The 15,196-nt window shown below is 43.3% G+C and overlaps 1 protein-coding gene across 1 annotated transcript; it reads right to left on the bottom strand.

Moving 5' to 3' along the window:
* Nucleotides 1-309: 309 nt before the first annotated feature.
* Nucleotides 310-6,884, bottom strand: LOC143413127 (uncharacterized). The gene is made up of 2 exons (XM_076875589.1): nt 6,494-6,884; nt 310-6,365 (listed from the first exon to the last, which is right to left on the bottom strand). The coding sequence occupies exon 2, from the start codon at nt 5,277-5,279 to the stop codon at nt 3,072-3,074; it is 2,208 nt and encodes a 735-aa protein (XP_076731704.1). The 5' UTR covers nt 5,280-6,365; nt 6,494-6,884; the 3' UTR covers nt 310-3,071.
* Nucleotides 6,885-15,196: the final 8,312 nt, after the last annotated feature.

Here is a 15,196-nt window from a genome sequence, read left to right as displayed (position 1 = left end):
TCTGGGCCACGCCAAACATCTGTGTTTGTGGCCCCTCTTGTTACCCATAATGATTTTTCCTGGGGGCTGGCTTTGTCCTGTAACTCTCTGATTGTGGCTAGGCCCAGTTGTATGGGTGGTCTTTCTGGAGGGGGTGTGGCTTCTGGGTCCATTACCATAATCAGGGAGGGTAAGTAACCAGCTGTCTGCTTAGCTACTAAGTCGGCCTGTTTGTTACCTAATGCCACTAAGTCCAATCCGGCACTGTGTCCTTTGCATTTTACCACTGCCACCTTAACAGGTAACAACAGTGCTTCCGCTAATTCCCTCATTTCTATCTCATGCTTAATAGGCTTTCCGCTGGCTGTCAAAAAACCAGCTCTTAGCCACTGCTTGAGCTCCACATGCACTGCTCCCACAGCATAAGCTGAATCACTGTATATATTCACTTTCTGTCCCTTTCCCATCCTTAAGGCTTCAATCACCGCTCTCAGTTCAGCTCTCTGTGCAGACTGTTGTCCTGTCAACTGCTCTGCTTTCACTGTTTTCCATCTCATGTCTGTCTGTTCCACTATTGCCCATGCAGCCTTCAACATTCCACTTTCAGTTCTGAAACAACATCCATCTGTGAACCAATCTTTTTCTGCATCCATTAGAGGTTCTGCCTGCAAATCTGGCCTGATTTTCTCCTGTACCTGCACAACCTCTTCACACATATGTGGTTCCCCTGATCCCATGTGATCAGCCATGTTTATGCCTTCATGTGAGTAGGTGATGTGTGGTGCTTCCAAAATGGTACTGAGGCGTCTCTGCCTGAGTGAAGTGAGTGTGAAGGCCTGTGAGGAGACGTAGGCCACCACACTGTGTGATGTCAAAATTTTTAGTGGGTGGTTCATCACTATGTGTGCTGTTTTCTGAATGATTTTTGCAAGTCCAGAAACGTGTTGTGTGCACGGTGGGTGGCGTTTTTCAGTGTTGTCAAGCATTACGCTTACATATGTCAACACTTTTCTCTCTCCCCCTTTTTTCTGGAACAGGATACCATTGATATGGGTTCCAGTTCCAGAAACATCAAGATGAAAAGGCAAAGCATAATCTGGCACAGCAAGGTCAGAGGCGACAGAAAGCTGTTGTTTTAACTTTATAAACGCCTGTTCTGTTTCTGTAGTCCATGAGAGGGGAGCAGAGAGGTTTCTCATGCCTTGTTCATTTACCAAAACGCGCAAAGGGGAAGTAAGGCCAACATAGTCTGGGACATAGGTCCTGCTGTAACCAGTCAGGCCCAAAAATGACAACATGTCTTTTACAGTTAGAGGTTTTGGATGGTGCAAAATGGAGTTCCTGTGTTCTGGGGACAAGGAAATACCGGACTGTGAGACCATGCGGCCTAGAAAAGAAACCTGTTTTCTTGCAATCTGTAGTTTGTTTTTGCTCACTTTAAAACCTGTGTTGGCCAGGTGGTGAAGTACCACTCTGGTGGCCTCCAAACAGATGTCAGCCGTGGGGGCAGACAGCAAAAGGTCATCCACATATTGTATTAACATACAGTCAGATGGTAGTGGGCTGGTTTGTAAAAGTTCTTTCAAACACTGATTAAACAGTCCTGGGGAGAGGGCAAATCCCTGTGGTAAGCGAGTGTAACGCCATTGTCGGCCTCTAAATGTAAATGAGAAAATGTCACGCAGTGACTCACGAAGTGGGAGGCAGAAAAAGGCATTAGCCAAGTCAATGCAGGTGAACCAGGCATGAGATGGTGGGAGGTTGGTCAAGGCAACATAAGGATTAGGCACAGGCAAAGTAGGAGTGCCAAGTAAGGCATTAATCCTTCTCAAATCATGTGCCATTCTGAACTTCCCCGTGCCTTTTTTCTCAACGGGTAGGATGGGCGTGTTCCACTTAGAGCAGGAGGGCTCCAAGACACCGGCAGTGACCAAACCAGAAATTGTTTCTGCAATCCCAGCCTCAGCCTCCGGTCTGTGTGGGTACTGAGGCTGCCACAAAGGGGTAGCAGATGACAGTTGAAAAGAGACTGGCTCCACATCAACTAAACCTACATCTGTGGGTCCAAGGGACCACAAACAATCTGGAAGAGAGTCGAGTAAAGGCGCAGCATCACAGTGGTCTGTGTGTTCTCTTCCATGTGACCCGCTGACCACTCCATGTTGCAGTGTTGAGGAATTAAAGCAATCATTTAAAATTTGATATGTCTTGGTAGATGGAGAAAACAAAACCTGTGGGAGTTTTGTAGGTGTCCAGTCAGTGGCCGCAAGGGAACGTTTAACCATTCCACCCAGCTCCTTAGCCTGGTGTCCAGGATGTAAGGCCAGTGACACATGGGGAGCTGCCTCATCAGACATCATGTACCACTGTAATTGATCTGTTGTAAAAGTAACCGCTGCTGCCACTCCCTCCGGTGCCGCAAAAATGCACGACATGTTCAGAGACCAAGCCCGCCCCTCACACTGCTTTTGGAACATGTGCTGGTACCAGGTGGTGTCATGCCTGTCATAAAACAGTGTAACATGAGGTGGGTCAGGGGGAGGGACATAAGGATGTAGGAGTGAGAGCCACGGCCGCCATTGCTGAAAAGCAGTCCAAACTCCTGGTTCAGCAGGTGTTTCAACTTCCAATAATGCCCAGTAGATGTCAGCAGAGTCCGCCAAACAGGAGGAGGGTTGCAGCAGAAACTGACCACCTCCCTCTGGCCCATCAGAGCAGGGAAGTACAACCCCAGTAGGGAGAGTCACAGTTAGGCCTTGTGAAGAGCAGAGTATTGTGGCTCCTAATTTAATCAACAAGTCTCTTCCCAGTAAATTCACAGGCGCCTGTTTTGAACAAACATAGCTGTGTAACAAGGTCTGATCTCCAACCGTTGTGGGGAGGGGCACGGTGTAAGGCAGAGTTTTAGGTTCCCCAGATATGCCCACCACTGTAATCACTCTGTCAGTAAGTCTTTCACGAGCAACATCCTTAATGGTGGAGTACGTAGCTCCAGTGTCCACTAAAAAGCTGCTTCTTCTTCTATCTACAGTTATGGACAGCATAGGGTCCGCCGTTGTCCCTTCACCGTCCTGGGCAGTCTGTGGGGTGTCCTATAGCTGGGGACCACCCTCGTAGTACTCCCACCCCATCACAGGCATCTGTGGGGCCGGGGGCACTCCAACTACAGCACCACGAGGTCCACCTCTGTGGCCAGGATGCTGATAGGGCCCACCACGGGCTCCCCTGCCTCTTCCAGCAGCCGGGTTCAAAGGGCACGCTTTAGCCCAGTGTCCAGGTTGTCCACACCGGAAACAAACATACATCTGGCCTCCCCTACCACCTCCCATCTGACCCCTTCCCCTGAAACCACCTCTGTTTCCTCCAAATGGGGAACCTCTCTGCCCATAAGGGGCCGGGGAGTGATAAGCACCATACTGGGGGGGCTGTGGATCAGTTGGCCATGGGTTCGGATACAAATCAGGGGCAACTGGACCAGGAGGGGGAGCCGCAGCGGCCACAAGCTGCTTTTTAGGCTTGTCACCTTTTCCACCCAGGTCGTTTTTAGCTTTCTGCAGCTGAACCTTCAACAGTTGCAACTGTAAATCTTCGACGCTCTCCGCTTTATCATCAGACTTAATCTGCACTTTGTTAAGATTAAAAATCAAATGTTTCTTCCAGATTGCAAAGTCACAGTCCTGCAAATCAGGATTATCCTCCATTTTCTGGCTTACTGACTCCGGAATGCCCCTCAGCACCGCCCTTCTAAACCACATGCTCTGTGAACAAGTCCTACTGGGGTGATGACCTGTATGGTTCACCCAGTCTTCAACAGCCTGATTTAGATAATGGGTGGGATTTTGCTTTCCCTCCCATTTAAATTTCTGTAAGGTGCCTTGATTTTTGGGTGGGAATTGTTTGCGCAGGGCCGGTCCAATAAACCTCAAGGCCTGCATTAGTGGCACCTCGTTCTCATGCATGGTAGTACCCGCATTTTGTTCCAGGTCCGCTGCCTGAGATCGGGATGTGCACCTAGTTATAATAGCTCTAAAATCTCCCAGTGCGAGGTCCTGTCCAGCTGTGTATTTATCCAAACCAGCCAACCAGGCATTCCCTCCCTCCGTTATGTCAGGGAGTTTGTCCACTAGGGCCTGGACATCTCCGAATGAATAAGGTTGATACACTGGTCTACGTTGCGCTTTAGTCTGGACCAGGGGAAATATGCCTGGAGGCTGAGGCACAGGGCCCTTAGATCTAGTCTGATATCCTAAACTGGGAGGGGTAGAGGGGGGTGTATTGTTAAGGTCACTGAGTTCATCATCAGTATCCTCAGTTTCTTCCCCGCCTGGTGGGGTAGCAGTGTCAGCAAAAACGTGGGCTAAACTCATCTGTGTTTCCGGATCCTGACGGCCCACCAAAGACATGGTAACTGTGACATTTGGTGAAGTGCCAGGCTCAGTTTTTGCAGTAGCGGTCAGATCTCCTTTAACAGCGACAGGAGTGCTGGCAAAGGGGTTGGACCGGGAAAGAGGGGCTGACGCAACACGATTATTCACCTGGACCACTGACCTATGTTCATTTAAGCAGCTGCGTAATGCTGCTTCTTGATCAGCTAATTGTTGTTCAGTGGGTTCCTGTCTGTTCATTCGAACCGCAAATGGTGCGCTCGCAGGGGGGTCAGTTAGGCCCTCAGATCCGGTTCCAAAACAATGGGACATAGAAGAGGGGGCTCTACTACTAGCTGAGGATGTCGCCGACAGAGAGGAGCTTCCTGGGCAAAAATGCTTGGTATCTATGGGAGTTGGAGCTACGGGCGGTTCTTCTCCAATAGTCATTATTCCACCAGAGATATTAAGTACCGGATATATGCCTGCTGAGGGAGGAGTTGAGGCAGAATAGGGAGGTGGCTGAGACCTATTTTTCTTCATGTGTGGTTTTGCAGTTTCCCATAAACACACCCAGTGATTAAATTTAGCTTTGCGGCCTGCGTGCTTATCTGCTTCCTTTCTGTGTCTCACCCCGCTCATCACACCTGCACCTGCTGCTGCTGAGTTGGCTTCTTCCTCTTTCTCTTTTGCCTGCATAGCCTTATTCTGCCAAATTATTCCCCAGTTACCACTACTCCCCTCGTCCTTTCCCTTTTCTTTCATTAACCTTTCAGCTGTTTTCCTCAATGACTCTTTCTGCTTTTTTGCTTCTTTAGGCTGGTGTGTGGAGTTGATGACTGTCTCAACACATGTTAATTGTTCTCCCAATGTGCTAAGAATAACACCGGGACCCCAACCATCATCATTAGTTTCTCGATCTAATTCTCCATCCATTTTACTGTCAATGGAGGAGTGTTCTTTTATTGATTTTAAAGGAGAATTTGGGCCAGCTGGGTTTCTGCCTCTGTTAGGCACTAACAGCTGGGGCGCTGCTTTAAAGGTGAGTCAGCACTGAAATATCCCTTCAGGTGTTACCAAGCTTCTACCAAACCGGAGTCTGGCGGGTAACCTTGCCTAGAGCTTCCTGATAGGGGTGCTAGTTGGTTGTCACCTTGTTCACACGTCTCATTCACACTTCATACATTACCTGCAGTCACTCATTACCCTCCTTATGTATGTAATAAATGTGTAAAAAAAAAAAAAAAAAAAAAAAAATTCTATGTGTGGTGTATTATTTTAACCAAAAGAGGAACCTAGTTCCTTTAATTGTGTAATCTGTGAACAACGGAGAACCAAACTGTCCTGCCCAGTGTTCCACAGCAAGCATTCAGCGTGTATTTATGTGTGTCCAATATCAAACAGAACATCAAAACATTTAAAACACTAAAATCATCGGGGTTTTAAGAAGAGATCCGTTTTCTCCTATTGATCAAAGGGACCCCTCCTTTGGACTCCAACCAGTACTTCTCCTTTTTAAGTTTTAGAGGATCTTTTCTAATAAAGTCCTCTGGGCCTTCCTAACCCTTCTGTAGTTTAGAGAATATTACTAAAAAATATTCTCAAGGCCTTTAACCTTTTAATTTGTTTAGAAAGGCGTTACTAATAAACCCTTTCAAGGTCCCAGACCTGCACTGAGGTATGTATCCGACACCGGAGAGCAACCCGTCGGCTGCAACCGTGGTCAGACCTCAGTTCACTCTTATCTTTATTCACTTATTCACTTATTTCTTATTCACTTATCTCTTATTCACTTATTTCTTATTCACTTGTCTGATTCTCAACAAGCCTTAAGTAAGCCAGACAATTTTGGTTATGAATTACTAGGAGTTTGGACACTAAGTATTTTTATAATGTTCAATATAGCAGAAATAAAAGGTCTGCTTACCTTGTTTTTGTGTGCACACAGCTTTTGTCCAAACTCCGTTCACTCAGACCACGGCCGAAGTCCTCCCATCCGTTCCAGTTGACCTGGAGCGGATCCTGTTCGTGACGCCAATTGAAGGATACAAAAAAACAACAACAGCAATAGAATAATATTAAACACAAAGTGAACCCGTCTTCCTTCATTAAATAGGTTCTTTTAGATGTTAAGGAGGAATTGACTTAACCAGGCTGGCGGAGAATGAAGACAACCGGACACCTGCGGCAGATGGGGAATCAGTGAACTTTTATTGAGACAGAGACAACCTCTCAACACAGCTCACATCAGGAGATTCCCAAGATTTGCTGTGAGGATGGGTATATATTCTCTAAAACTTACAGGAGGGGGTTGTGAGGAAAGTGCTGCATTAGCAGAAAAACAACTCCATAAAAGGAAATCGGCCTTGGGTGTTCTAGTCTCTTCGCTTGCAGATATCTTGCACCTGCAGGATGAGGCGATCGCTTCTTATCGCTCTCAAGGCCAAAGTCGTGAGCACATTTTTATTACACAGTTGCACAGTAACTTTAAAGCTGAACAATATTTAAAGCTGAATAATGTTTGATCAGATTATATTTTCTTCACAGCTGAATCGCAGGGCCATCTATAAATAATTATGTAGCAGTGAGTTGGCTCCATTTTGTTCTGAACCTGCAGAGTGACTGATTTTTAGACCCAGTCTCCAGGGGAGGCACTGAAACGGACATTAGGGAGACTCTGCTGTGTGAAAGGTTTCAGGTAAGAGTAGGTTCCCAGTTGCCTCAGAGGCTAAGTGTGATTTGCAGCATTAAACGCATTGCTATGTAATACCTGCTTCTATAGTTCTCCACATGAGCAGCCAAAAGTATAAAGGCTACAGGACATAATCAGGTTTGTGAGGCAAAGAAAAGACAAATACAGCTGCACTGTTGCTCGCTTTGACCTGCCTCTACTTGAAAGCATGCCTGAACCTTTTATACACACAAAAAAAAGATGAACGCAAATACATGAGCTCACATTCACTAAGATCCTCACTGTTTCACTTGATACCGTACATACAAAGTCCAAATGAATCCTCCTGCTTTAAAAGCAGCTGGCAGGTTCAGTGCCTTGCTTAAGGGTATTAAGAAATTACATGGCTGCTGACGGAAGTGAGAGCAATACTTTGCTCTCATGCAAAGGCAGAAGTCGGCATGCACACATTCATGACCAGAGTAGGGATTTCAGAAACAATGTATGAGATCAGCAACAGTAACAGGAATCCCAGGCTGACACTGTTATAATGTTAAACTCCTGTGCTGCTTTAGAAAAATAAAATACTTTATACAATATTTAAATCTGATGGTTATGTTGCCAATTAATGCATCCAAGTATGCCACACTTTTGTATCTGTGTGCATTCTTACCTTTGGTATGTGTGGGTGTGACCTCGGACATGCTTGTGTTGTATACCTACAGTGCTGTGAAAAAATTTTCCCTCTTCCTAATTTCCTATTTCTTCATTTTATGTCATAAATGTTGCAGATTATCAAAGAAATTTAAATACTAGCTGAAACACCATTTATTGTGTTAATTTAAACCTGATTCTTGTATATTAGTAACTATAATGCAAACAACAAAAAGCAAAATGGTGAATGAGATTGACTGCAACATCGCAGGTTGATTTGACAACTGTCAAATAAGCCCCTTTCTTTGTATATGATTCAAAAAAGTCATAGACAGCAAAACAAAGCCAAATTGAGTTGTTATTTTTTTTTTTTCCAAACAAAGAAATCCATGAACATCAACATGCTGCTACTCTGAATGGTCCATATGGTTAATCAAAATGGAAATATAGTGGGCGCATTATTTATTTATTTATTTTCCCCAGTGCTTTTTTTCTTTACGTGATTACAAAACAACTGTTGGAAAAATGAATTTACAATTTTGCATATTGCCTACTCGTCACCCCGCAGTCATTTAAACAGAGTGCACAGTAAATCCACTGAGTGCAATTTCCTAACTCAGTGACAAAGCTGCAATCCTAAAGTAAGTGACAAGTGTTTCTTACAGACATGCATGAGGCATTCATCACACGAATCAGGAACAGCATTATTAAGCTCGGGGGGAGAATCTCACACACAGCAATCCTTTCATTTCCTTTCAGCCCTCTCTGAACTAATGAAGAGTTATTACTGAGGTTAGTCGACCACAAGAAAACCCTGTCGCTGTCTCTCTGAGTGAGGAATTAAAGTTAATTGACTGTACCGGGGATTAGGTGTAGGCCACAACCAAATCAGTCTGCTGTTTGAGGTGCAAAGTCATCGCACATCCTCAAATTGAAGTATTACTTTCAGCCCATGTAACGTCACTGTCCTCTATATCTTTGCAACTTTGAACACCTGGTGGCAATGTTGCAGCTGTATGTTTTTCCTCTAGTAGCAATATTTCAAATGAGTTTAAAGCACAAAATCACAGTTTTTAAACTCCATACCCAGTGGATGATAATTCTGGAGTTACACAGATGCAATAATCAATAACTCATTCCAGTGTGGTGCTTTATGCTCCAGTGCCAAGTTGCCAACTGCTACTGATAAGACTGCTGAATTAAAACATACTTACAATCTGCTGAAAGACAACAGAACAATATGTGTGATTTGAGAAAGTATTTGGAAAACAGTTTAACTTTAAATGTTCAGACTTGGCGAAGGATCCATCCATTTTCTCAAGTACTTATCCAACATGATATTACAAGAAACTATCCTAGCTGACATTAGGTAAGAGGCATGGTACAGACTGAACACCTAACAGTCCAACGTCTGTGTTCCATGTGTAAAAAAGGACACTTCTACAGTGCTTTTCCAGTCTTCTTGGCTTTGCAAAGTGCTCTACTTTACAACCAAATTTACCTCTTCGAGGATATATATACTTGCATCCCCCAGTCACGACTGATTTAGGTCTAACATTCATATCTTTGGACTGTGGTTCAGTCCATGTTATTATTGTGTTTGAGGGTACAGTTGTCCATTGTGGGTGTGTGTATGTTCAGTCCATGAGTTTAACGTGGGTCAGATGTCAGGAGGCAGAGTTCAGGAGTCTGACAGCTGTGGGGAAGAAGCTGTTCCGGTACCTGGTGGTCTTAGTCCGGAGGCTCCTGTGGCGCCTCCCAGAGGGCAGGAGGGTGAAGAGTCCATCTGTTATCCAAGTAACAGATGAGCAATCAAAGGAAAGGTAACTGACCTGTTAAACTGGTCTTGGTTTCACTGTAGAGTACTTACACTACATTTGCCAAGTATATTCTACAAACAGTTAGCCCCTCAGGCATGTGTCTGAGTAGAAACACACTGGAAGCTGCCAGGTTCTCTTACTGGACAATGTAAAGCAAACGCAGCAGGGGTGTGAAGGTAGAATTCCTTGAATCAATTCCTTGATTCCCCTTATGTAGGTCCCACAGAGCTACCGTGAACCCTGCAGGCTGGGAGTACCAAATGCATGGTGAGCCATGTATGTTAACTAGCCTTCAAGAATTGTTTATGTTGAATTAACAACCTAATCTCTTCCATTCATTTCTTCAAAGTGTCTTGCTGAAGGTCACAAATATGTTACATGTGGTAGCCATCAATGGGGAGTCTGAACTAGCTGTTCTCACCTGGATTTAGACAGAGTCCATTTAATCCTTCAGGTCATAGACATTAAGAAGGTTTCCAATTGTTCTGCCATCCCATTACATAAACACTTACATTAGCAAGTCAAATATCTTTCAGCTTTCGATTCATCTTTTCCAACTACCGAAAGCTGTCCATTATATTATTCTCAGGCCTTGCAGAATAATATATTACATTAGGCCAGCCAATTTGTGCTTTTTGAAGGTTGATGTAAATAATATTTTAATCAATATGTCCCCCTAAAATTCATTTTTTTAATCTGTCAAAGCATATGCCTTTGGGAAGTAAAATTCATTTAGTTATATCAGCTTGCTTTGCTGCATAGTTGAATAATTTCTACAAACTGAGACCTTAGAGCTTTGCAAACTTCTAGGTCCTACCACTGCTGGAACAGCAAAAAGGCAGAGAAATATAGACATACACTACCAGTCAAAGGTTTGGCACATGTTCTCATTTAATGTTTTTTTTCTTTATTTTCATGAGTATTGACATTGTAGTTTCTGGAATTATGGAATTATGTAGTAAACAAAAAATGTGAAATAATTCAAAACATGTTTTATATTTTAGATTCTTCAAAATAGCATCATGAGGTCGTCACCTGAAAATGTTTTCAAACAGTCTTGAAGGAGTATCCAGAGATGCTGAGCACTTGACCCCAGAGTGAGCATCTTCACTCTGCGGTCCAGATCCTCCCAAACATCTCAACTGGGTTTAGGTCAGGTGACTGTGGAGGCCAGGTCATCTAGCACAGTGCCCCATTACTCTCCTTATTGGTCAAATAGCCCCTACACAGCTTGGAGGTGTGTTTGGGGTCATTGTCCTGTTGAAAAATAAATGATGGTCCAACTGAATGCAAACTGGATGGGATTGCGTGTTGCTGCAGGATGCTGTGGTAGCCATACTGGTTCAGTGTGCATTCAATTTTGAATAAATCCCCAACAATGTCACCAGTAAAGGATCCTTACACCATCACACCTGATTTGAGGAAATCAAGAGAGGCTTTAGGAAACATATATAACAGTATATCCAGACACATAATGCAGAGGCACATTATACATATTAATAAATTAAGAAAAGAAATTTCAAGAATGAAAACTGACAGGTAAATATAAGCTGTTGAAGTGTTGCAGAGAAATAAGAGAATGCAGTTTCATATCTGTTGTATCTTGTTCCATTTATAACCAGTATTTTCCTCTTTCATGATTAATAACAGTTACAGCCAATGTTAACATTTAAGCATGACATTATGAGTATTTACTGTGACAAGGGAACTGGGCAATTTTCCAAGTAGAGGCTCAAAAATAAATATAATGCAGCACTGCTCTCTTCTAATTGCCAAAGAAAACCATCCCACTTTGTCATATGAGACACAGTGTTGAATTGGGAAATGATCCTCTATGAGTCACCAACTTCATATTACCATGCATATCACTACAATTGAGTGCAGAAAAATTGTTGGTTGTACAGTGACAATTAAGACTAGCAGAGGTCAAACATGAATTGTTTTTCTATAAAAATCCAATTTTTGCCTTGAGTTCATCTAAAATATAGAAAATACAAAATCATTTGTAGAGACAAAATTATTATTGTTTTATGTGATGGAAAAAAATATTGGTCCAAAAATGGATGGAGTACCGTAAACTGCGAGTTCTACCAAAAAGGTACTTGTACTGATCATCTAAATGGACGGATAGATATTTTAAATTTGACATTGGCAAGTTATTAGTTAAAATGAACTGTACAAGCAGAAATTAAGTCAGCAGTAACACAAAGGAGGGAAGGATATAAGTTTTCCTCAACAAGACTTCTGGAGATTTAGACAACCCAGTTTACCCAGTTTACTATAAACCTAACTGTTATACTGCCTATTGGTATAAAAGAGGGCCCCTTGCTAGCCATCTATCATTCGCTGTTAGAAACCTTGGTGTTTTCCTGGACAGCTCTTTCAAACTCGGGAAACAGATCTCCTCTGTGGTAAAAAACAATTTCTACCAGCTACGTCAGATATCTAAACCAAAGCCATACCTCCCTTTGAAGGACCTTTGAAAAGCTTATTCATGCTCTTATCACTTTAGACTACTTTAATTCCCTCTCCTTGGTCCTCCCATCTTCCTCTATTCACCGGCTCCAGTTAGTTCAAAACGCAGCTGCACATCTCTTAACTGGTACTAGAAATTATGCCCACATCACACCAGTTTTAGCCAACCTACATTGGCTCCCTGTTGAATATTGTATCAATTTCAAAATTCTCTTGCTTACCTTTAAAATTTTAAACAATTTGGCTCCCAGCTATCTATGCAAACTCCTCCATTAGTATATCCCTAATAAGGCACTTAGATCTTCCAATCAAATGCTCCTGACAAAACCGAGGTCTCGTCTGAAGTCCGGAGGTGATTGGGCCTTTGTTGTTGCAGTTCCCAGACTCCTTATATTCGTTCCTCCGAGTCCATCCAGTCTTTTAAATTGCGTCTTAAAACTTATTATTTTAGTCTGGCTTTTAATTCAAACTAGTATGTTATTTTGTGGCAAGTTATGTTTTTTTTTACCCATATTGTTCATATTGTTTCCTGCCCTCCTTTTAACTGTTTCTTTTTATTCTGTCTTATGCTATTGCTCTGACCGACTGTGAAGCACTTTGGTCAACTTGGTTGTATTATTATGTGCTATAGAAATACATTTTGATGTGATTTGATTTGAAAAGAAAATATGCTGGTTCAAGTACTTTTACTTGTTACAAAACTTTTAAGCTCTTTTTAATCGAAAGCAAATGTTCTACCATTTTTACTCCACCACAAAGCCTCAAAGATATTTAGTCACTAAGGCATATTTACGATAATCAAGTAGATAAAAGTTTAATTTACTCCACTGCAGGTTAGAGTGGCTGTTCAAGGTGGTCAATAAGATTAAAAATTGAGAGCGCTGGCTAACAAATGAGCAATCAAAGTCATTTCCTGTTCACTAGCTATGCAAGTGTAACTCACATGCAAATATAATGAGATGGACTCAAACCTACAAGCTGGGTAAATGTCTGTTTTGAAGAAGGGCATCTCTCTGACACATTAGGACAAATGTATAAATAAGCTTTTCAAATGGTCTTCTCTTATTTGTAATTTATCATTTTTACCTTTCAGAATTTATCACACATGTTTACAAATGTGTTTTGAGCAATTTAGTTCAATACTTGACAGAATTCAAAGTGATCGCAGCCATCTTCCGTCTCCTCACCCTTCCTGAAATAAGTTCTTGCTAGCCTGCTTTGTCTGTCCACAGGTTTTCCATGTGTAATGTTGTCAGCGCACACTTGGGCTTTTTCAAACAAGGGTCTGAACTCTGCAGCAACCTTCTGTTTCATCACTCTAAATCATTCATTATTCCTTTGTGAGCAAAGACCTGCAGGAGGCTCAGCTGTTTTATAAAAAGATATTTAGAATTTGAGTCGGTCAGCCATGTGTTTTAGGGCCTATATTCTTGACAGTCTTCTGTAAGAAGCATAAGGATCAAAGTAGGAGAAGCACTGGAACATAAATGAGTATCGACTCTGCAGAAAGGCAACGACAGCTAAGGCTAAGCGTATCGTGACAATCTTTCATTTTTACACATCAGCCTCTCCATTGTGGAAAAGCAAAAGTCTCAGTTATCTGAGAAACAGCCAGTTCATTAACCTGCAAAATCATTGTAACTGCTTACTGTATATCATTAGCATTAAGCTGAAATCTTTGGGGAGGGCTTGGCTGTTTGTTTGCTATGGGCTCAAACATTCATGCTCATCCTGTTGAATAAACAGGCGGGGATTATCCCATCCTAATATGCAAACTTCTCCAGCAACAACCTCAAATAGAGCCACTAAGAACCCCTGCTCATCATGAGCATTACAATATTTAGTCATTCACACATACACTGAACAAAAATATAAACGCAACACTTTTGTTTTTGCTCCCATTCCCCATGGGATGGACGTAGAGACCTAAAATTCATTCCAGATACACAATATAACCATCCCTCCCAAACAGTGGTCACAAATCAGTCCAAATGTGTGGTAGTGGGCACATCTGCTATATTGAGATAATCCATCCCACCTCACAGGTGTGCCACATCAGGATGCTGATCTGACATCATGAGTAGTGCACAGGTGTACCTCAGACTGCCCACAACAAAAGGCCACCCTGGAATGTGCAGTTTTGTCTCACAGCAAAATGCCACAGATGCCACAAGCAATGAGGGAGCGTGCAATTGGCATGCTGACAGCAGGAATGTCAACCAGATCTGTCGCCCGTGCATTGAATGTTCATTTCTCAACCATAAGCCGTCTCCACAGGCGTTTCAGAGAATATGGCAGCACATCCAACCGGCCTCACAACCGCAGACCTCGTGTAACCACACCAGCCCAGGACCTCCACATCCAGCAGGTTCACCTCCAAGATCGTCTGAGACCAGCCACCCAGACAGCTGCTGGAACAATTGGTTTGCACAACCAAACAATTTCTGCACAAACTGTCTCAGGGACGCTCAACTGCATGCCCGTCGTCCTCATCGGGGTCTTGACCTGACTCCAGCTCGTCGCCGTAACAGACTTGTGTGGGCAAATGCTCACATTCGATGGCGTCTGGCACGTTGGAGAGGTGTGCGCTTCACGGATGAATCATGGTTCACATTGTTCAGGGCAGATGGCAGCTGAGAATGTCCCAGTTCTTGCATGGCCAGCATACTCACCGGACATGTCACCCATTGAGCATGTTCGGGATGTGCTTGACCGGCGTATACGACAGCGTGTACCAGTTCCCACGAATATCCAACAACCTCGCACAGCCATTGAAGTGGAGTGGACCAACATTCCACAGGCCACAATTGACAATCTGATAGACTCCATACGACGATGTGTTGCACTGCATGAGGCAAATGGTGGTCACACCAGATACTGACCGGTTCTGGGTCCCCAGACCCCCAATAGCGCAAAAAACTGCACATTCCAGGGTGGCCTTTTGTTGTGGGCAGTCTGAGGTACACCTGTGCACTACTCATGATGTCAGATCAGCATCCTGATGTGGCACACCTGTGAGGTGTGATGGATTATCTCATTATAGCAGATGTGCCCACTACCACACATTTGGACTGATTTGTGACCACTGTTTGGGAGGGATGGTTATATTGTGTATCTGGAATGAATTTTAGGTCTCTACGTCCATCCCATGGGGAATGGGAGCAAAAACAAAGGTGTTGCGTTTATATTTTTGTTGAGTGTACATAAAGAAATATGACTAGCACTGAAATTTA

This window comes from Maylandia zebra, linkage group LG17, assembly GCF_041146795.1.
Source record: "Maylandia zebra isolate NMK-2024a linkage group LG17, Mzebra_GT3a, whole genome shotgun sequence".
Taxonomy (NCBI): Eukaryota; Metazoa; Chordata; class Actinopteri; order Cichliformes; family Cichlidae; genus Maylandia; species Maylandia zebra.
This window is presented reverse-complemented; position numbering and strand designations above follow the sequence as displayed.

Bases quoted from the DNA above. Each gene is read 5' to 3' on its own strand.
- LOC143413127 (XM_076875589.1), bottom strand. From the start codon at position 5,279: ATGGATGGAGAATTAGATCGAGAAACTAATGATGATGGTTGGGGTCCC.